Source organism: Micropterus dolomieu, linkage group LG04, assembly GCF_021292245.1.
Source record: "Micropterus dolomieu isolate WLL.071019.BEF.003 ecotype Adirondacks linkage group LG04, ASM2129224v1, whole genome shotgun sequence".
NCBI lineage: Eukaryota > Metazoa > Chordata > Actinopteri > Centrarchiformes > Centrarchidae > Micropterus > Micropterus dolomieu.
The window spans coordinates 19356119-19379200 of record NC_060153.1 but is presented as its reverse complement, the minus strand read 5'-3'; the positions used below and the strand labels follow the sequence as shown (position 1 = coordinate 19379200).

At 38.8% G+C, this 23082-nt stretch overlaps 2 protein-coding genes across 2 annotated transcripts in view; both read left to right on the top strand.

Moving 5' to 3' along the window:
- Positions 1 to 1465: 1465 nt before the first annotated feature.
- Positions 1466 to 10516, top strand: psmd12 (proteasome 26S subunit, non-ATPase 12). Its single transcript, XM_046048100.1, has 11 exons — positions 1466 to 1691; positions 2065 to 2124; positions 2711 to 2839; positions 3127 to 3234; positions 3626 to 3730; positions 3927 to 4076; positions 4205 to 4339; positions 5649 to 5761; positions 5973 to 6147; positions 9501 to 9578; positions 9910 to 10516. Exons 1-11 carry the CDS (start codon positions 1584 to 1586, stop codon positions 10117 to 10119), a joined length of 1371 nt encoding a protein of 456 aa, XP_045904056.1. The 5' UTR covers positions 1466 to 1583; the 3' UTR covers positions 10120 to 10516.
- Positions 10517 to 16008: 5492 nt separating this feature from the next.
- Positions 16009 to 23082, top strand: part of helz (helicase with zinc finger) — a 57691-nt gene continuing 50617 nt past the window's right edge. The window contains exon 1 of the mRNA XM_046047341.1: positions 16009 to 16124. The gene's annotated coding sequence lies outside the window, so the exon portion shown is untranslated. The remainder of the gene's footprint in view (positions 16125 to 23082) is intronic.

Here is a 23082-nt window from a genome sequence, read left to right as displayed (position 1 = left end):
GGTGGCCATTTTGAGGCTTTAATTCGTCTGAAAAAGTGTCCTCAAGCACTGAGAATATTTTTATGCCTCTGCAATCAGAAGACCCATATTAGGTCTTACTCTCGGTGGATCCGAGTCATGGTCAGTTCATCAGGCCTCCAAGGTCTATGCTGAGCCTGCACTGGGATCAAACTGATTTTAGATCAGGGCTTAGGGGTTTCCTCTGCCATGAGAAGGAAAATCACTGATGCTGACCCACATTAGCTTTATTTATGGGGGCATTGGAGCCTTTTAAAGCAGTCAACTGTGTGAGGACAGGAATACACAATGATGGTGAGGGGACACCTATTGGTGGACTATGGTCATTGCACTCTCTGTTCATTCACATCATCATGTCCATTCACAAAGTACTTCATTCACCCTGACCATTCGATTGATGAGTGCAGAACAGGTTCCAATTTTTCCATTGTCCTCCTCCTTCATCATTATCACTAGCATCATTGCCAGCATGACACCAATATTTGGTTTTTGATGCCATTAGAGTCATATGTAACTCAATCTGACAAAAAGCATCCACCAAATGACACATGAACATCATCCTCATCCTCATCATCACTTAGATTAAATTAAAATGGAATGTAAAACTGTCTAGTCTCAAAGTGACAGTAAAGGGAATTGCTGTTCCTTAGCAGGTGCCACAGTCAGTACTATTAGGAGCACTGAATCTTCTTAATTTTTTCTTATTCATTCGTCCAAAACTTTTAACCTCGTTTGCCATTTTGCAGTTTTTCAACATAACTGCAAAGAGAATAGTGTGATCATCTTGAGCTAAATATAGACTCATTTAATTAATTTGCCACAGAATTGATTTTAAAAAACTAATTTAAAGAAAGCACCTCCTCCAAAATTGAAAGGACTGCCTGAATAGAAGGATTACAGTGCAGCGCGGGGTGCTAATCGTTATTAAGACGAGTGTAACAACCATGACGTAAGTGAAACTGGATGTCTAAAAATGTAAATCTACTTGTTCAAATAAAACTGTACAGTGTCTTAAACCAGTCATTACGAGGCCAAACATTACATATGTAATATACATACAACCTTATGTAACTATGGTTAAATCAGAAATATCATTATTCTTCTCCATCATCATCATCATCATTATGGAACATATATTGTATCTGCATTGGTACAATATTGCCATTTACTTAAGAATTATTTATTTATTTATTTATAGTAAGTTACAGTTTTCAAGGAACGACATTAGCCCTGTGGTTTTCTGTGGCTTTGTTTGCCTACCTACGTACCGAGGTATTTGATCATGAAAAATGTACACACAAATTACTAGTCTGAGCAGTAGTTACAGCAAAGAAACCACTGACTGAAGAAACACAGCACAAAGTAGGCTTTTCTAAAGCCTGTCTGAAATATTCTGGAAGGGGGTCCTCACTGGGTCCTTTAGGCGCCTCGGACAGTCGTTTCGCTCTCTCCTCCGATTGGTCACCTGGTCGTTTCGTTCATTTGACAAGCAAAATAGTGCTAGCCCGAGTTGATAGCAAGGAAAGAACAGCACCATATATTATCTTAACCTGTACACCGCAGAGATGTCTGAGGAGCAAACTGAACGATCCGATGGGAAGATTGTGAAGATGGAGGTCGACTACAGTTCAACTGTAGACCAGCGTCTCCCGGAATGCGAAAAAATGGCTAAAGTGAGTCTGAAAGAGGCCAGCGCCGGCTGAGTCATGGTGCATCATGATCAGTGTGTTAGCATCCAAGCTAACATCGCTTTAGCACCACCCGGAAAACCAATGGATTGACCGTAACTTACTCAAAAATGTTGATGCAATTTTATTTTAACCTTTCTGTTGCAGTTTTATTTTCACATACACGTTGGTGTTTGTTTGTTAGCTCGCTAGCATGGTGAAGTTAGCAGTCTTTGCACTATAACGTTAGACACTGGCAAAAGCTTTAGCTAACGCTAACTTGATAGCTGGGCAAAGTGTCTTTAATATTGTGTAAGTCCAAAACAGATGTAAACATTTTGTCTTTTATCTGTCCAATCTGTGTATTTTTCTGCTGTAGGAGGGGAAGCTGCAGGAAGCTATTGAGAGCTTGTTGTCATTGGAGAAGCAGACTAGAACGGCAAGTGTCTCTTGTTTAACTTACTTTCCTTTCATTTGGTTGTGGAAGGTCGTTACATCTGTTGAGCCCGAATGTGAATGTCATAAATACACTGACGGTTCATGATATGATTTGCCATTGTTTCCCAGCCCACTCCATAACATAATAATAAATGGCAAAACCTGCCTCACTGGTATATAATTGGATAAAAGAATGTCCAATTCAGAGTAGATCTGAAATTGTTCAGATCAGCTGGAACTGATCTATGCAGAGTAAATGATCTTAAATTAGAAAACGAGGACACACAGACACTCGGTGCAGTAACAGTTTTTGTTCATCCTGTAAAACCTGGAGATCTGTAATTCTGCTTTCCTATCGTGAAAAAAGGGACCAAATTAACCAAAGAAGTCTACCAGGAACCTTGAACCATGGAATTGAGTATCAACCTATAGTAGTAGAATTTAGCTTCAAAGATTTACCAATAGGGAACATATTACAGAGTCCTGTCATTGTGTTAATGAAATAAGTAATGGATTTATTGAGAAATGTGCATGTTTGTGTATATTTTAGTAAGTGAATTACTCATCTGCCCTCAACCCCTGCTCAGGCATCAGACATGGTCTCCACCTCCAGAATCCTTGTGGCTGTGGTCCAGATGTGTTATGAAGCAAAGGACTGGGATGCCCTGAATGAAAACATCATGTTGCTCACCAAAAGGAGGAGTCAGCTGAAACAGGTCAGATACTACTTTTTCCCTGATGGCTCATTTCTACCAGCTGTGTCCAAACAACTTAGTAAATTTTTTGCAAGCTGTGTTATTGATTAATTAAATTACCCAATAACAAACACAATTTTTTTTTGTCAAGATATAGTGAGCACTTTGTACACTGTACAAATTCTTATTTACAATAGTGGCCTAACTTTACAGGAAACATAATTTACTTTATACCTTGCAGCCATTCTTTGTCAAGCTCTCAATTAAGACTTAAATCTGTGTTTTTGTTTTGCTCTCTGCCTCATCAGGCTGTTGCCAAGATGGTGCAAGAATGTTACAAGTATGTGGATGCTGTGACTGATCTGACCATCAAGCTGAGACTCATCGACACACTTCGCACTGTGACTGCTGGCAAGGTGTGGAATGCATTTGTGTGTTTTTAAAAAAGAGCTGTATACTAGAGACAGAAGGAAAGTTATGTAGATTTTAACAGCTGTCAAGTTAAGTACTGCATGTTAGATGGGGGGGAGCTTGGAAGTCACAGGTTAACAATGAAGGAGGCACGCCAGCCCTAGAGGAGTATTTTGTTTGTTTGTCTGTGGCACAGTTTATGTGTTATCACTGAAATGTTTGTTACCTTTATTTATGCAATTTGTATGTGAATTTCTCTTCCTCTGTGGAGCAGATGCAAATGTGTTCAGGTATATGAAGGGTAGGTTGTGGTGACAAATGGATGACCACGACCATTCCACTTAAGATATAAGCCCCCTTCTCCTCGCTAATAGACTAAACATGTCCTCCTCACAGATATATGTAGAGATTGAGCGCGCCAGGCTGACAAAGACCTTGGCCAATATCAAGGAGCAAAGCGGAGAGGTCAAAGAGGCAGCCTCCATTCTTCAGGAGCTACAGGTAAGTGATTGACAGCCTTTATTGTCTTCCTTTAGGAATGAAGAAACACAGACAGTTGGGATGCATCCATGTTTTAAGAGGTTGGAAAGATATTTTTTGTCACCGCAGTTATATAGGGAGAAAATACACAAACTAAGTGGCATTTCATGGCCTGCTGTTTGGAAGGTGCTTAGAATATATTTGTTTTCCCGCTCAGGTGGAGACATATGGCTCCATGGAGAAAAAGGAGAAGGTGGAGTTTATCTTGGAACAGATGAGGCTTTGCATTGCTGTCAAGGATTACATTCGCACCCAGATCATCAGCAAGAAGATAAACACCAAATTCTTCCAAGAGGAGGGCAACGAGGTAGGAGAAAGAGGCCAGAGACTGACCAGTTAATAAAATACTGCAACGTTTCCTTGAGTTGGCTTGACAACCACTAATTATGAAAAGCATTTGATGACTGGCCTGTGTGTTTGCCTTTTATAACACAGGAATCGAAGCTGAAGTACTACAACCTAATGATTCAGGTGGACCAGCACGAGGGCTCCTACCTGTCTATCTGCAAACACTACAGGGCTATCTATGACACCCCCTGCATCTTAGAGGACAGCAGCAAGTGGCAACAGGTGACTGGACTTTCTCTCAATTTGAATGCACAATACTAGGGCTGAAACAATTCATCAATTAAATCGATTACTATAAAGCATCGATGCAAATTCTTTGCATCGAGGCTTCGTTTAATCCATATAACTTTATAGCACACTGTTTTGCACGGACTTTAATTAATGTCGCACATTGTGCTTGCGGTGTGTGAACACAACGTGATTATGATGCCGCTGTTTGAAAAGTGGAGGAAGAGAGAGAAAATAGCGAGGGACGAAGAAGAAAGTGTCCAAAGTATGGGATTATTTCAAACTAAAGAAAACAACTACTCTGTAATGTTATAGTCCGTCCATCGTAAAACGAACTTATGTCACCTCGGCAACAGTACGACAGCACCTGATCAGAAAGTACCCGGTGTTCTGCCAGCGGACTACAGACAAGGTAACAGCAACTTTAGTATTTAACTGAAATCATGATTGATTGTTGAGTTGAAGGCTAGCCAAAGTAAGCCACTGTCCTCAGCTGAAAATGTACACACGTGCGTTTGTTGTTCTCCTTTTTGGGCCGTGAGTTTGGGTTGTAGCGTCACACTCATGAGTTAACTGGGTGTCGGGGAGCTGCACCTTAGTATAACGTGTATAGCACTCGGGTGATGTTTCTGTTGGTAAAGCAGTTGTCTGGTTGTTTGTCTGTTGATGTTGGTCTGATGTTTGCTGTATGACACAATATGAATTTCCGAAAGGACGAATAAATGTCATCATCTATCAGCGTACACAGCTGATCCCATTATCGTGGGGGGAGGGGGTCCGCCGCCGCCAAGCAAAAGTACTTCTTAAACGACGCATTGATGAATCATCGAAATAAAATATAGAAGCTTCGAATACTAAAATCGTCGTTAGCTGCAGCCCTACACAATACAGTTAAATACATACACAATTTTGAGAGCCGGAGTCTGTAGTTAATGAGAGAGTGATTTTAGAAGATGTTTTTACTTGTTTCCATGTCACTGATGAAAATCTCTTTTTGTTCTTTGATAAATGGTTGATGTAATGCAGTAACAATAGGTAATAGGCTGTACTATGCACAGTACCATGGCTGCAGAAGAAACAATAAGTTTCCTCAAACAATGCTTATGATAGGATATTTCATTAGAATATTCCTCTGAGCTCATACACAGGGAGTCCCTTTCATCAATGCTCTTTTCTGAGCAATGACGATCGCAGCGTAGTTTGAAATAATAACAACAAAAACAAAACCATGTATCTTTTCCTAAACCTTTCTCATTGCCATTTGAGTGTTTCTAGAAAAGCCATGAATGCATTTGTGTTTCAGGCCCTGAAGAGTGTGGTGCTGTACGTGATTCTTTCCCCTTACGACAACGAGCAGTCAGACCTTGTGCACAGAATCAGTGAGGACAAGAAACTGGAAGAAATCCCTAAATACAAGTAAGACATACTTTGTGCTCCTGTTTGTTGGCGTTACAGCAAACAGTCCTCAGATTTTCATATCACAGCACCTTTTTACGTTGGAGCACTGTGTGTGTGTCACTCACGGTGAATGATCAGAGCAACTTGTGTATACTGACATCACATGCGTACACTCTGCTGCAAAGGTGTGAATGTGGGAATTTTCACTATATACCTCCTACGTTTCTAGGGACCTTCTGAAACAGTTCACCACTATGGAGCTGATGCGGTGGGCCTCCCTGGTGGAGGATTATGGGAAGGAGCTGAGAGAGGGTTCACCGGACAGCCCTGCCACAGATGTCTTCTCTTATTTGGAGGAGGGGGAGAAAAGGTGGAAGGACCTGAAGAACAGAGTGGTGGAGCATGTAAGTCCCCACAGTCAAGTGTAGTCCCTTCTCTTTTGGACCTGGTGCATACATGTTCAGATTAGGTCTGTGCGATATGGCAAAAAAATTCATATCCCTATAGAGGTCATTTCATATCCCAATAATGATACATATCCCGATATAGAACATTTTTTGTAAACTGTAACTTGGGATATTTCTCTGCATTATAAAGGTGGGGTAAGTGAGAACTTGGAGGGGAGAAATCCAACACCATGACAAATAGCAGCAAGTAATGTAACTAATGTTAGCTAGGTTGTGGGTTAGCAAACTGACGCTACTTGCTGCTGCAAAGCTAACATGAGGACCAGACGGTCCCAGAGCAGCACAGCAGCTCAAGCTCTCACACTCACAGCTCTCCTGATAGCTATCATCACAACAACAGCATGTTTTGGCAAACTATAAAGTAAGCTGTATGTCAGTGGGCAAGTCATTTAACGTTACCTGATTGACACAAACATCACAGCTGGCGCTGCTGGATATTTCATGCAATTTCTTCTCTGCGGCTCGCGTGGAAGAACGGACAGTGGTGAAGTTAGTTTTAAGTTGATATTTGTTTTACATTGAATATTCAATAGATGTCGAATTCCAACGTAAGCTAACTTCACTGCAGTGCTTAGCGCTGTTCCCTCACCAAATATTACGGTAAAGTGTGGAATTTACGACACAACGATATAAACGGTAGAGCATAATTGTGAATAATGGGTCCTTTTTCTATCGTCAAATGATAGATATCGTCATATCGCACAGCCCTAGTTCAGATGGGTTTGATGAAAATCTGTTGGTGCCTGGCAGTATGAAGGTATCTAATTTAATTGATTTTCTAAGAGCATCGCAGCTGCCTTTTAGCTGTCCCAAGCTAGTCTGGCACATTCAAACCAATTATCACTAATAAAGAGGCTTTATCTTTATTGTGACACACATTGGCCTTGAAAATTGCACTAGGCTAAATGTCGCATTTGCGGAATTTTTAAATTTGGCATCCTTAATTTAAATGTAGTCTAAATATTACTGCTGCATTTTGATGCTCGATTATATTTCTATTCAATTTATTTATTTATAAGGACAGCACACATTAATCAACATTACTGTAAATGTGCCAGTGTTAGCCTACTGGCTAATTTTCAACTGCAGTCCTTCGGCAAGATGTTTTGAAACTTTAAAGAGGTGGTATGATGCTTTTTGGCTTTTATTCCCTCTCTATTGAGTTATTTATCTTTTTTTTGTGCATGTACTAGGTTTGCAAAGTGAAAAAGCCCAAAGTCAAGCCCAAAGGGAGTACCCATCTCCCACAGAAAACTGCTCTAAACTGCCTGAAAACAGCTCGTTTGTAGTCCAGTCTTTACTTCCCTTTCTTGTGATGTCACAAGAAAATACTTGTCATAATGCTCGTTGAGCGACTAGTCTGACACACCCTCAAAAACACAGAGCTGCAGCTAACACCTCCTCTCCCGTCCAAAAACTAGCTACCCTCCAGGCAGTCAATGGACAGAAAGTTGTTACTGTGATGTAGAGACAGAGCTCAGTTAAAACTTTATGGATGAAAGATACTTTTGTTACAGATTAATAACTCACCACTCTGAAACTCTTGCTCCAGTCCAAGCTGCCAAGCTGGATGTTAACATGTAGCCTTTCGCTGAATTGAAGCTGTTTACCGTCTTTTCGCTGACCCGCCTTTCTCTGCTTCTGATTGGCTTTTACCGGCCTTTCGCGGACCTGCTCTTCCCTGCTTCTGATTGGCTAGTAGTCCTTAACTAGGAACTGCGCATGTGCAACTCCCAACAAAGATCATTTAGAGACGAGATGTATCACTCCATAGCTAAAATGAAGCCTTCAACACAGGGTGAAAAGAAGAGCTGCAGCGATGTGCAGTATGACAAAAAATATGGTGTTTTTTGAAAATTAAACCGTGTAAACCTGTTCTGGTACAACCCCTAAATGGATTTTGAACCTGAAAATGAGCATAAAACCACCTCTTTAAAAATGATAAAATATACAGAACAAGTACATTGAAACACTATTAAAAACAACAACAAAACAGAAGAATTCTCACAACATAAAGCTAGAAACAGTAAAACATCAGTACAGTAACAGGTGACACCATTTAGACACAGTTAGCCATGCAAATAACATGAAGTAACAACACACAACCTACTTGCAGGACAACAATAAACAGTACACATAAATAAAATACACCAATCATTATGTTGGGCTTACCAAACTGTGCAAAGCTCGACTTCTGGCAACGGGCAGAGGACATGTTAGCAGCAGTGGTAACAACAATAGATATAAAACGTGCAATGTACTATTTAGTTTTGAAATGTTCACATTTTTGACTTTTCAAAAGCCAGGCCTGAAGACTTTGTGTGAAGATATGGTAGGTGTTACAGATTCTTGTTTCATTTGGGAAGGTGTTCCACAATTGAGAAGCTCTTATAGAAAAACATAATTGGCTGAAGGAGCTAGACCTGAAAGGGACTACACAGTCCCCTCTTAGAGCTGATCTTGTAGTTCTGTTGGTGTCATTTTTCTGCTTTATAAAAGTAACAAGTGATGGCGAAGCTTAGATATGTTCAACATATTTGTATATATGCAAAGACCATGCAGAGAATAATAATTTTCAAGCTCAAAATGTTTAACAGTCAAAAGACTGAATCCTATTCATTTAAGTAGTAATCAAATTAGAGTAAATTGAGTAAAATTACAGAGATGTGCCAGTGTTAGCCTTCTGGTCTTGTTCAGACTGCCAGTCTAAATCTGTATTTTGGCATATCCAGATTGATTTTAGAAAGACTGGACAGCAAAAAGCCACATGAAGTGGAATTTTTGCAAATGGGACCCACGCCACATTTGGAGGTGATTTGAAATGTTATTCAAATCAGATTACTACAGTCAGGACTCTCGGGATGCTCAAATCCGATTTCAAACTGTCTTTGCATCACTCGCAAGACAACACACGACGACAATGTCAAATCCAGAGTGACGAGAGTGCTTCAGAGCAGCTGAGCAGAATCCATGATTTCAGTTTCTCATGGTTCCATGTTGGAAAGCCATGTCACCAGAGTACGTTGTAACTGACTCCTTCGTCGTTACCACAGCAACCCATGCAGATAGGTTGGTGATATCTGGACACACAAATCCTTTCTGATCACTAGCAATTATTAGTGCGAAAACAGTTTGTCGTAAAGAGCTGATTCAAGAAACAAATCTGATTTGCCTGCAGTCTGAACAAAGCCTTAGTGCCCAAGTACACTCAGATTAGATTTAGATTTGACTCATGAATTATTATTTTGCAGCAGGTTTGTATATTAATGAAATTCTCCCTTTTCCCACAGAACATCAGAATAATGGCCAAATATTACACCAGAATTACAATGAAGAGGATGGCCGGACTCCTTGACCTCTCTATTGACGTAAGTTTTACTAATTAGCTCACATTTACAGCACTGACAACTTTGCTTTTAAATCATCTGATTTGTCAGTCTGTGTTAGTTTAAGAGATCCGTTTTAGTTTTCTGGTTAGCTTTTGCACTCTCTACTTGCATACATCGCAAATGTGTGAAATCACTAATTTAGCTGAAGTAGTTGAGGCAGGTAGAGGATAACTATGTACAACTAAAATGACTTTTAAAAAATAAATATACTGCAGTGTCAAGAGGAAACTAATCATCAGGATTTGGTCTCACTGAAGAACATTTTGAAAAGACACTAGCATGATGTCTGTCTGCTCAAATATTTCATCAGGAATCCGAGGAGTTCCTCTCCAGCCTAGTTGTAAGTAAGACCATCTATGCCAAGGTCGACCGGCTCGCTGGCATCATCAACTTTCAGAGGCCTAAAGACCCCAACGACCTGCTCAACGACTGGTCGCACAAACTCAACTCTCTCATGTCTCTGGTCAACAAGACCACGCATCTCATTGCCAAGGAGGAGATGATCCACAACCTGCAGTGAAACAAGAACATAGTGTATTATTTTATGTCTGGATTTTTGTCTTTCCTTCTATAGGAATGTTTTTGAATATATGGTATATTGGTGGATTGTGAATGCAGTGTTATTCCAATGTCATATAACTGGAGACTATATGATATAGGAAATCTGCAGCACATGCACTGCACCCCAACTTTGTTCATTTTTATTTCTTTTTTTTTTTTTTTTACTGTCCAGTAAAAACATTGACAATAAACACATGGGCACCTCCCCTCTTTGTATCCCTCTGTCAGTGTCATGAAAAATTTGTTTTCCATTGCTGTTTAATGGATTATACACAGTAGTTTAGCATTTATTGCTATATGAGAACTCATTTAAATGTATACTTATCAATGTAAACAATAAACTCACATTTGGTTAACAGTTGTATGTAGGTTTTATACAATATTTAACCTGACTGACATGTATTCTAATTTGAAAGTGTTATGGATCGTTACTGAAAGAAATGTTTCAGAATGGTAGTGCTTTGCTACTGTCACTTAGTGCGTCAGGTTGCTGTGAAGTCACACATAAGAGACCTGAGAGGGAAAAAAATCTTTCCATTTCAGTTTTATTCAACTAAAACTGACATGGTGAAGAAAGAATTGTCAAATCCCTGCAAGATGTTGGCGAGTTGTAATCCATTGCCATTCAGGAAAATTGATAACCAAATTTTAGTTAAGAAAACTAAACTGAAGCATTTTCTTGTATTCTGTGCTCATTTGGAGTTACACGTAATTCCAAATGAGCACCTTGGGGGTCTTAAGTCACATTGATTGAGTCTGCCTTTTTTTCCTTTCACTCTTTCATTCTCCTCCATCCACCTGAGAAATGCTCCTACTATGAAAATTACTCATCAGAGGTTTAAAAACCCTGCAACAACAATTACTGCAGATTTACAGTAGCAAGGTGAGACACTACAACTGTTTCTGTCTGTAGCTAAGCTATTATCCAATTTCAAATTGTATGTTTGCTGGTAATCTTGATGTAATGGATTGTAGCTCATCCATGGTGTTTAAAATTTTCAAGATCTCAGCCTTCTATGCCAGTTAATTGGTTAGGTATAGCGCCTACTGTAACTTTTTACAATGTACAGAATAGTGGTATAATAGCGTGCTACATCTATAAAAAAGTTAAGACAGTGCTCTACACCACCAATTTTGAAAAAACCAAATGAGGGAATATCTTTTGGAAGAATTGCGATCATCCCTGCAGTTCACAGACACTTTTAAGGCAAAAAATTTAGGCAACACTTAAATCACACATCAGATCTCAATGAAGGAAATACTTCAAAGTCTTTACTGTACATTGTATAATTTGTTGAGAACAAAATTGCGTAACAACAGTCAATGGAAACCAAAATCACTGACTTGGGGCTGGATTCAAAATCACAATGAAAATCAAAAGTAAAAAAAAAATGATATCACAGGCTGATCCAACTTGCATGACTTTCGTCAGGGCAACTCATAATGTGACTCATTAGTGCCTGTATGCACAATATCTGGGCATGCTCCTGATGAGATGGCGGATAGTCTCCCCCAAAATCTCCTGCCAGTCCTGGATAAGGGCATCAGTGAGCTCCTGGACAGTCTGTTGGGCTACTTTGTCGGTGTCGGATGCACCGATACACAACGTCCCAGAAGTTCTCAATTGGGTTCAGGTCTAGGGAACGTGAGGGCCACACGAGGGCATTGTCCTGCACCAGGAGGAACCCAGGGCCCACTGCACCAGTGAAAGGTATGACAGTGTTCTCCCTTTCATTTGCACCAAAGCAGGTGATGCTAATTCACATTGCTTATGCTTCCAAACTGGACAGATCAGTATTCCTGATGTTTTACTGACTTCATGTTATACTGTGATGATCAGGTGTTCCCTTAATTCTTTCAGCAGTCTATATAAAGGAGAGCTGAAGCTGTTCTGACAGCACCTCACACCTTACAATTAAGTGAAAACCAAATAAATCAGGCAGGAAATCACGATGGAGATATGAAACCTCTTTTGCTAATGTGATACATTCCATTGCATGATAAACTTCAAACTTTTTTGATGATAGCGTTATCTCCTTGGTTTCTTTTCAGATCTTAACAATGCATACCATCTCAAAGTTTGGTTGTTCATTTGTTTATTTTTTACTGCTGCGATGGCATGCCTTTGGACAGACCAATTACTGAATGGTCTATTCTGTTGTATTGTAATTGCTGAGCAATAATTTCTAACTTTGTTTTCTGGCACTTAATGGGTGGTTTAGTAGACACAACGTCCCTAGTTCGAAATCTTTGTTGCTTGCCACCCCACTCTCTCCTCATTTTTCCTGTCATTCTCTATTGTGATCTATCAACTAATGCAAACATACGGTTAAAAAATATCTTTAAAAGCTTTTTGGGACTCAACAACCTCCAGTGTTGGAAAGGTTGCTTTGGAAATGTATTAGGAAACCGATTACAAGTTACCCTATTTAAAATGTAATAGTAATGTAACTATTTCAATTACTTTATCAAAGTAATGAAACTTATTACATTCTATTACTTTTTGATTACTTTTCTAATATGTTGTGCATGTTTTCAAGTGTTTTCAAAAGACAGCTTGAGAGGCAATTTAACTGGCAGAGGGATGGCGCTGCAAATTTAAACATGAGAACTAATCAGAATAGCATCTAACTTTACCAATGACTGTGGCGGGATTTGGCAAAGGAAGACATAGTGCACGTGAAAAACATGCAAAGCAAATAAATAAATATTTTTCAACATATAGCCTAGCTTTTTACAAATATTCAGATGTAAGTAACTGTAATTTAATTCCACATCCTACACATGTAACAGATTACAGTTACATTTATTTTATTATTAAATTATGTAACTAAATTACATGTAACTTACTCCCCAACATTGACTATCAGTTTTGGATGGCAACTGCCAATAAAACTCAAAGAAGAAGAAGAACACTCTACCTCCAAATACATTTAGCTAGAAATCTGATTAAAACTGCTTGACCCTTCTAACCCAGATGCAATAAGTAACATTAATAATGCCTATATTCCAAATAGATAGCCAGTTCCATGGCCCAGTACTATGTTACCTCAAGAACAATAAAATCATCAATGATATTAGTTGCACTTGGGCTTTTCTGGTTATGGTTGAAAATGTCTGCTGTGAAACAGCTCTATAATGGATGTTAACGCTGAAAAGCTAGATCACCGATCACACTGTAAGCTCCCTGAAAGTATATCAGATGCTGATAAAGCTATTTAAACTGCCGTTAGTTGCTGTTTCTGCTCTTGTGATGCCTGCCTGTGGGATCACGAGTGGGTGTGGTCTCTCTCTCTCTCTCTCTCTCTCTCCCTTGTAGCTCAAGAGCTGATTACGTTAACTGAAAGCACCTGGGTCCTGTGTCTTGAGTGTAGGCTATTTGTAACCTTGTTCTCTCATTCTGCAGGAGGCTGCTGTCAAGACCAGGTCAGACCTCCCTGTGGCCGGCTCTCCATACTAGAAGACGTTTCGTCCCTCATCCAAAGGACTTCTGGGGTTCTGCAGAACTGAAGAAGTCCTTTGGATGAGGGACGAAACGTCTTCCAGTATCTTCAACCAAGTCCAGTTGCCCTTGATTTTAACCTTCATTGGATAACTATGACCTGGATGACTGAGAATCTTCATAGACACTCTTCATACACATGCACCCTCAGCCACACCTGCTTTTTGAAACAACATTTAAGAGCAATCTGTATTTTTGAGATGGCATTCTTTTTTCACAGTGTTGCCTCTTCAATGATAATGTGTCAATTGCATACATGCAGCTTGAAACTTTTTGGGCATTTCTAATTCCTCACATAGTAGAACCCTGCACACTATAGTGTGCTCATGTTTATTGAGTTCTTATAGTTTGATTCAGTCTTTCCCAAACCTAGGGTCACGACCCAAAATGGGTCACGGGCTTGTTTTTATTGGGTCGCTAATTGGCAGAGTAAAATCCATAACAATGCCATGCAGTGCTTAATTTGTAAATCAGGGGGTCCCCGGACACAGGATGCTGTTCTGGTGGTCAGTGGGAGAGAAAAGTCACAGATTGCATCAAAAATCCACAGTTGCTGGAGCACACTGGACAATGCTGAGGTGCTAGCTGTTAAAATTTTAAGCTAAACTGTCATCACAAACAAAACATTATTTATATACATTTAATAATCAGAGCATTCAAAATAATCACTTGAAATCAGCAGGGGGAGGTTCTCAGAAACAGCTGTTTAAGGTTCTCAGTGCTCTCTTTCCCTTCTCTTCCCCGTTGTTTCCCTTCTGTCTCTGGATTCTGCTATTTTGGGGCAAAATGGAATTAGGGCTATTTATATTTATAGAACTTTATTAAATAAGTTCTATTTATATCATGAAAAGCAAACAGGCTAAGAAACCAAACTTAGTCTCTGCCGGAGCAGAGATCGATAGAACACCTCACAAAGACGGTGCTGGAGATTCTGGTCCTAATCTGGGAGATCCCGGATCCTGTCTTGTTAGGATCACATTACACTCAGCAAATTTGATTGCAATGTAGCCTGTTTTATACACTCGACCTCACTCCCAACTCTAGCTCACATAGTGAGTGTATTGCGTTACTGCTTCTATGTCTTCCTATTTCCGTGCAAGTTTGTAATGAGGAGGTGAGAAACTTTACACTTAGCAAATTTTATTTTAGGTGTGACATATGTTTATAATGAAATAAACACATGCTTGTTCTTTATCAGTAATTTATAAATGTAGATGTTATTGCAATTCATAATGTATTTTTGTAAGTTGGTCTCTGGGAGACACCAAATTTCCCTTTTGGGTCTCGAGCTGAGAATGTTTGGGAACCCTTAGTTTAATTGACAGCTGGCTATACTTTGCTTAGCCATACTGATTCTCCTTTCTCCTTGCTCTGAAATGTTATTGAATTTTAGCGGATTAGAATATTTAGGTACTTTTAAAGTTATTCTGAACTCAGTTCTTACACTCACAATGAACTAATGCATTTTGGCTTATTTGCTGTTTTCTATTAAAATTCATGGAGCATTTGGGACAATGTGAGCCTTAGCACTTGACCTGAAATGCTCCAGTGTTTTTATTTATATTTTATTAATTAACATGTCCTTAATTAAAAAGGCAAACATGTCTTGATATCTTGAAATAATTAGCAGATAATAGACACAAATTAAGTTCAACTAAATAAAAAACAAAAATAAACAGAAGAGTTATTTGAAGCAGTTTACAGAAAGTGCAAACTGAAATATATAGCAAGGGTAAATAAAATTCATGAGTTTGAAATGAACTTCCTTCACTTTTGGAGGAATGGGGTATTGAATATAGTTTGTACGCCAGAAACTCTCCAGTTTTCCTAAGAGACAAACTCTTACTGCTGACGGCACCCCACATAGAGGTTAATAAGCTTGATAATGATTGGATGGATTAGAATCCCTGATAACAAAAGCGAAAACAGCTAACAGTAGCATTTCCTTTGGTTGTTCAACTTGTTTTAAAATGTAAAAACAAAACAAGGTTTGGCCCCAGGATATATTGCCACATTTTTAAAGTTCTCATTGCAACATAAGCCAAAGCAGCTGTGTGGCAAAGGTGGGTTGTCAAGCCTTTAAAAAATCCAAGTTAATAAGTACAAATTTATTGTTTTTTTTTTTTATTGACGGTTGTAGATAATATGGGAAATTCTAACATTTCTATTTATAATTTTATTTGCCATAAATAACAAGCTATATTATTTGAATCCATAGTAAATAGTAGTTATCCTTAAATGAAGTGTTTGAAAAGAATAAAATCAACAGCAAGACAGACGCTTTTTGACAAGCAAGATCCCTGCCATCAGACCCCCCCCCCCACCAAAACATACACACTCACACACTTTCAGACACACGCACACACACACCCCAGTCCTCTCAACCTTCAGATCAGTACATCCCACTATGCTTTGCGATGGTCTGACAAGTGGATCCAAGATGGCGTAGAAAGTAAAGCTAGGTAAGTGTTGACTTCCCATTTTCAGCCCTTTCAGTTGTCTTTTTAATCGCAAAGCCACTGACATGAATCCCCTCCATAAATCATTACGGTAATGACGAATGCTTTGAGTTCATGCATGTATAACAACACAATGTCACATGAATTATATGCGCCTAAACACCGTGGCAAAATGAGCAGGCCCGGACCCGTTTTGTTTCGGCGAACCCAGCTAGCAAGCTAGCTAGCTTGCTAACATTAACACACTAGCCAGCTATTCTTGTTGAGAGCTTGCCAGTTCGGTGCCAAGAAAGGCCGTGTTTTGGCTAGCAAGCTAACTGTTAGCTACGGATACTCTGGTTAGTGGCAGTATTGTTGACCCTGTGCAAACCTGAACGGTAACGTTAACCAACGCTGTGGGGACATTTTTCAGCGCTTTGTAACGCTGCCGTCATCGCTCTGACTTGCGACAGTCATGACAAGTTTACTAGACAAACAACAGCTACAACTACCAGCTGAAAGACGAAACAATTCATCCCCAACGTGTGTGTTTATTAGTGTATGCTGTCTTGATATCTGCTAATTGGCCTAAAAAAAATTTTAAGTTTTTTTGGCCGTGTTTTCTACACCTTGCTGGTAACGATAGTGTCAAGCCAAACAACGTTATGTCAGTATGAAAGCAGTCGATGTTATTTTCTCCCTCTATGCTCAGCTATAAAATCAGTTTTTTCCTCCACTGAACTGCAGTCGAAGCTGTGGCCTGTATAGTAAGATCCCACGACCTGGACACTAAACAGAACGCAGGTGTCAGTCCCCTGTAGCCCGCCAAACTATTTGTTGTTGCCCCTATGAAGTGGCTGGCTTGCAAGCAGTAACATTAGGTAACCGCTATTCCTAGTGTCACAAATAGGAGTGTGAAGCGCTGCATGGGGGTTGAAGTAACCTCTCTTATTTGGAGTAAGTACTGCATAAGACCTGTCCTGTGTTTGGTTTTGTCTTTGACCCCATTTTCCATTTCCCAGCAACAGACCTTGTCTGCTAGCCAGCAACTTGCAGCCCTCATTTTGCATGTCACACATTCTGTACAACATTTGCAAACTAGATTATGATGATTATATGTTGTCCCTTTTTACTGTAAAATAGTAACATCTGAGTATGTGTTAGTAGCCACTGTATTAATAGTCATAAGGGGTCCTTAAGTTCTTAGGTGGCATATATGTTTTTGAGCTATAGTTTTGACACCAATCAAGTACAATCTAGGGCCTGGACCAGTGTTAATTGTTTAAGATGCTCCAGAGAATCTCTGTGTCTTACAGTATGACGGGTGCTGCAACATTATTTGTCAAAATTGGTCAGTTGCCATATGTGCATAGTATACAAGCATACAGCCTACTTATAAAATATAGGATTGTTCCTTATCTGAATGTTTGAATGTTTAGAGGAAGTGAACTTAGCTGCAGTTCATTTGATGAGATTATGGAGATCAACAGAGCTGTAATATTCAGTCAGATATTGTACAAGGTTTTATCTGCTTGATGTGATGTCAATATTTTGTCAGATCAAGTTTGATATTTTTCTTGCACCACAGCAGCTCCACTTGGAACATAAAAGAAAAGACAAAAAATAAGACAAGAAACAAAGATGCATACGTTTAAAGTAACATTACAATCAGAAGACAATGTTCAAGGCCCTTTAATGTACATTTGATCTGGGATTAAGCTCCATATTTAATTTTAGGATTGACTGCTGTACAAAAGAGTGCTTCAATCTAACCTTATTAAATCATGGATCTTTGTATATTCAGTTTGATGGAATTTGTATTCACTGTTCAGGACATGGTTGGGGTCAGAGATAAATGTTTTTGGCCAAACCTAACATTTTATTATGTTAGGCGGATTCGTAGAGTTTCTCAAAGGGGTGGCCTACAGATTTTCATTTGTTGGAGCAGTATTCACTTAAAAGTAATGGACAAACACTTTTTTTCTGAGCCACTGTAGCATGCAAGTATTTTTTTTTTTTTTCTGCCACTCAGAATTTTGATCCGCCACTTTTGATATGCGCTAAATGAAGGAATAACATTCAGCTCAGTTAGGCATTATTTAATGTAAATAATGTTGTCATTCATTGTTCAATATATTTTCAAGACCCATGACTTTCAGTAGATGACCTTTTATCACTAACAAGGTATTTCAAAGGTGACGACATGAAACACAGAGTGCAGAAGAACTTGCAGTTCACAACGGTGTATTATACAGTCAGTGCTCAATACAAAACCCACAGTTAAGCCACCAATGAATTGGTCCCTATGTCATTTCAAATCTCAACTAGAGTCCATATTTCAACAAAAACCTCCTCTTCTGGATCTCAGCATACAAAAAACACTAATTTTGTGTTCCAGTACAAAAGTTGGCCAATGAAAATAAAAGCATAAGCTGCATTATTATTATGCCGGTTCAGTGCTGGCAAGTTAACCGACTGTCACTCAGGACGCACTGTGCCTCTTCCATTAGTGAGTTTGGTTTGAAACACTGCCATAGATATTCCCTGAGCTGACTGGTGGGGGTGTGTTGTACGCTAACCTTACTACATGTGTCTTTCTGTTGTGCGTCTTCCCTGTCTGCCAAAGTGGCAGAGGGCCTGATGATTTTACCCACCACTGCCAACAATTTCAGACCCTGCTTGTACCATACAGTATTAAAATACTGTAGAACTCTCATAATGACAGATATAAGAAAACAAAAGAAAAATTTGTCTGTGTCCCAAAAGACCTAAGGTGGCGGAGAAAATAATTTCTGTTTTGTCTTTTTGCAGACAAAATCAATGTGGTCTTTCCAGGATAACAGATGGTCAATCATTACTCTCAGGTATTTGTATGAAAATACCTGGTTGATTTTTTTTCGTTATGGATAACAATATGAAGTTTGAGAGTTGGCTGGGAAACCACAATTTCCTTCATTCTGTTAATCTCAAGAGCATTATTATCACTCCACTTGAACACTTTGTTCATGCCATGTTGGTGCAGCCCAGGTTTGCCTCAGCTACTTAACAGAGATCCTAGCACTGTACCTTCAGAATACTTTAGAATGTTTTGTTTTGGTGTATCTGTACGGCATTCGTTGGTATAGAAAGTGAAAGGCGTGACTGAACTCACACAACCCTAGGGGTGCATGGGGGGTGTAATTGTACACAAAATTCACGGTTCGGTATGTACCCTGGTTTTGTGGTCACAGTTTGGTACGTTTTCGGTACAGCAGAGAAAGCTTAGAAAATAACATTTACATTAAAAAAAGGACTTTTATAAATTGGCCATCAATCTTACTGTAATAGTTATGGTATTAAATACTAGCATATTATCAATATGAACAAATGAAAAAAAAAAATAACACAAATGTCAGTAATGCTCCATACTAAGACTCTGACCTGTAGATATTTCCTGAAAAACTCCAGCTTGTGCATTTATACAGGCGCGGGCACAACGGACTGACAAAATGCACACCTGAAGACACATTGTAAAAAGAGTGAGGTCAGAGAAATTTATTAACAAATTGTAAAACGATCTGCTGGCACAGAACTGGGATATAATATATCAGGAAAAAGACATTAAGAATGCATATGACAAATTCTTAGAACATTTTAAGTATTTATATGACAAAAATGATCCAATAAAAGAATATAGCAGAAAGTTAAGATATACAAATTGTCAAAGTATTTTATTGATAAGGAAAATTATTATATGGAGGATGTGGCTAACTGTTTTAATCAGTTCTTTGTAAATGTGAGACCTGGCCTAGCAGGAAAAATTCCTGATCCTGAGACATCTGAAGAACACTTTAATAAATTAATAGAGAGAAATCCTAGCTCAATGTTTCTCAGGCCAGTGGATGAGAAATAAATATTGGAAATTGTGAGCAAATGCAAGAACAAAAAGTCGATTACACTGACATGACTATAGTGAGAAAAGTCATTGACTTTGTTGATCTTAAGCTTTTGATACAATCAGCCATGACATATATTATAAATAAATTGGAAAGGTACGGTATCAGGGGGATAGTATTAGACTGGGTAAGGAGTTATCTTAGTAAGAGACAGCGGTTTGTGAAGTTGGGAAGCTCCAGGTCAGTATGTTTGGTCATTGCTTGTGGTGTCCCCCAGGGTTCAGTGTTGGCACCAAAACGGTTTATTTTGTATATTAATGACATATGTTCAGTATCTAAGTTGTTGAAGTTGGTGTTACTTGCAGATAATAGAAATATAATCTGTTCAAGTGAAAACCTACAGCAACTAGTGGAGGATGTCACTAAAGAAATGAACAAATAAAAAAATATGGCTTGATAGAAATAAATTCATTAAATTTAAATAAACTAAAATAATGTTATTTGGGAATTACAATATGAATATTCAGGTGAAAATACAAATAGATGGGGTTATAATTGATAGAGTTCATGAAAATAAATTTCTTGGGGAAATTATAGATGACAGAATCAGTTGGAAATCACACATTTAATCATGTACAATCTAAACTGTCAAGATCAATTGCAGTATTAAACAAAGCAAAGCAGGTTCTGGAGCAAAAATCACTCCACATTTTGTACTGTTCACTAGTTTTACCATATTTTATTTACTGTGCTGAGATTTAGAGACACAACTACAAAAGTTCATTACATTCACTATCTGTTCTCCAAAAAAGAGCTATAAGGATTCACAATGCTGGGTATAGGGATCACACTCACTCATTATTTTTACAGTCAAAATAATTAAAATTCACAGATCTTGTGAAATATCAATCAGCCCAAATAACGTTTAAAGCCAAAAATAACCTATTGCCAAGAAATATTCAAATATTACTCAGGGAGAGAGGGGGGGAGGTTATAATTTAAGGGGGAAACACAACTTCAAAACAGGATACGGACAACCAGGAACAGTTTTTGCATTTCAAGCTCTGGAGCAAAGCTATGGAGCAGTCTCAATAAGGAACTGTCCAAACATAAATCAGTTTAAAATCAGGTATTAAGATATGGTTTTCAAAGGTTACAGGGATGAAAAAGGGGGTGAATAGTCAATGAGTGTTTCTGGGGCTAGTAATTATCTTCAGTTTCATTGTGGTGTTATTATTAATTTTTTTTTTCTGAGTTGCTGAAATTTATTCTTTCCTATTATTTATTTTATTGTTTAAACAATTGATGTACATTTTGAATTGCTTTTGTACAAAGTAGATGTGTAAATATTTGGAACGCGGGTCGATTATTTGTAAGCTTTTGATTTGTGGATGGGGGTGGGAATTTATTTTTTTCTTCTTCCCACTCCTTTTCGAATATGTAATGGACATTGACAAGAGTTTAAAAAGTCTTTGGCTGTAACTATTGTTAATTAATTTATTATTGTGTTATTCTTATCACTTTGATTTGTTTACTTGATTTCATTTTCTTGTCGGATGTTCTTTTTACATATATTCGAAATAACCCATCCATCCATCGTCAACCGCTTATCCTGCGTACAGGGCCAATCCCAGCTTACATCGGTTGAAAGGCGGGGTACACCCTGGACAGGTCGCCTGTCCATCGTCACACATAGACAAACAACCACTCACATCTAAGGACAATTTTGGAGACACCAATTAACCTTGCCTGCATGTCTTTGGACGGTGGGTGGAAGCCGGAGCACCCGGAGAGAACCCACGCAGGCACGGGGAGAACATGCAAACTCCACACAGAAAGTCCGGGGGCAACCGACCTTCTTGCTGTGAGGCGACAGTGCTAACCACTGCACAACCGTGCCGCCCTTTTGAAATAAACATTATAATTAAATTAATTAAATTCTGGATACTCTATTGTATGACTTATGGTATGGTATATTTAAGGCCGACTCAAGACCAGTGTGAGGCAAGTTACTCAGAAATTGTAATAAGTTAGTAGTTACTTATTACTCACTAAAAAAGTAATATTACTTTACTTATTACTGGGTGCTAGTGTTGTAGTCCTCGAGACCGGTCTTAAGACCACTTTTTGATGGTCTTGTCCCGGACTCGACCGCATTTGTACTCGGTCTTGTCTCGGACATTGAGGACTTAGGATTTTATTTCAAGATATGGATGTAAAACCTATTGCTTCAAATGCAACCAATAACCCTAATTAAAAATGTGTTGTTATCGTAACAACCGTCCCCCTTCCCCGCGATGGTCAGCATGGAAAAGGAGCGTTGAATAAAAATGCTTACGTTGATTTCAGCTCTTAGTGTTTGTATGTGGGTGTTTTAATGGGAATGAATTTGAGAAGTACCTATGATCTCGTTCCACATTTTATTGTATGTCGTGTAATGTGGGGAACTGGTCTGGACTCGCTCTTTCTTGACTTTGTCGCCACTTTCTCCCGACGAGTACAAGCATCACTGGCAGTAGCTGTTGGAGTTTCTTTCTGTAACTTTCTTGTTACTGTGCTGCTTCAGCAGATGCTTGAATAAATTATATGTAGAACTGTTTGCAATTGAAAGCGTTTTGCTGGTCGCACAAAGTTTACAATATGTATTCATGTCAAGGATGGTGCGTTCAGTAACGCAGTAATATCACTGTTTTGGAAATAGTAATCCATTTCACTACTAGTTACTGGGAAAAGTAATATTAATGTGACGCATTACTGCCCAACATTGTTCAGGAGGCACTACCTGTTGGGCTAGAACAGCTGTTAAAATCATAGTTTCTTGTTGCTATTGAAGAAGTAACTATCTGAAACATTGCTGCAGGGTTGACATGCTCTTTATTTCAAAATTGGCAAAAGTGGCAGATGCACTCATTGTTTTCCATCTTCTTGCATAGTCAGTTATGATGCATAAAGTTCTGTCATGCTCAGGATGTGACGACATCCGTGATGGTAACATACAGTAGTTGTCTGCTGTCTCACTTTCGAGGAGTAGCTGTCACAAAAATACCCAAAATTACTGGGCCACATGCCACAGTTTCACTGTTTCCTTCTCATAATGAAAGCTAGAT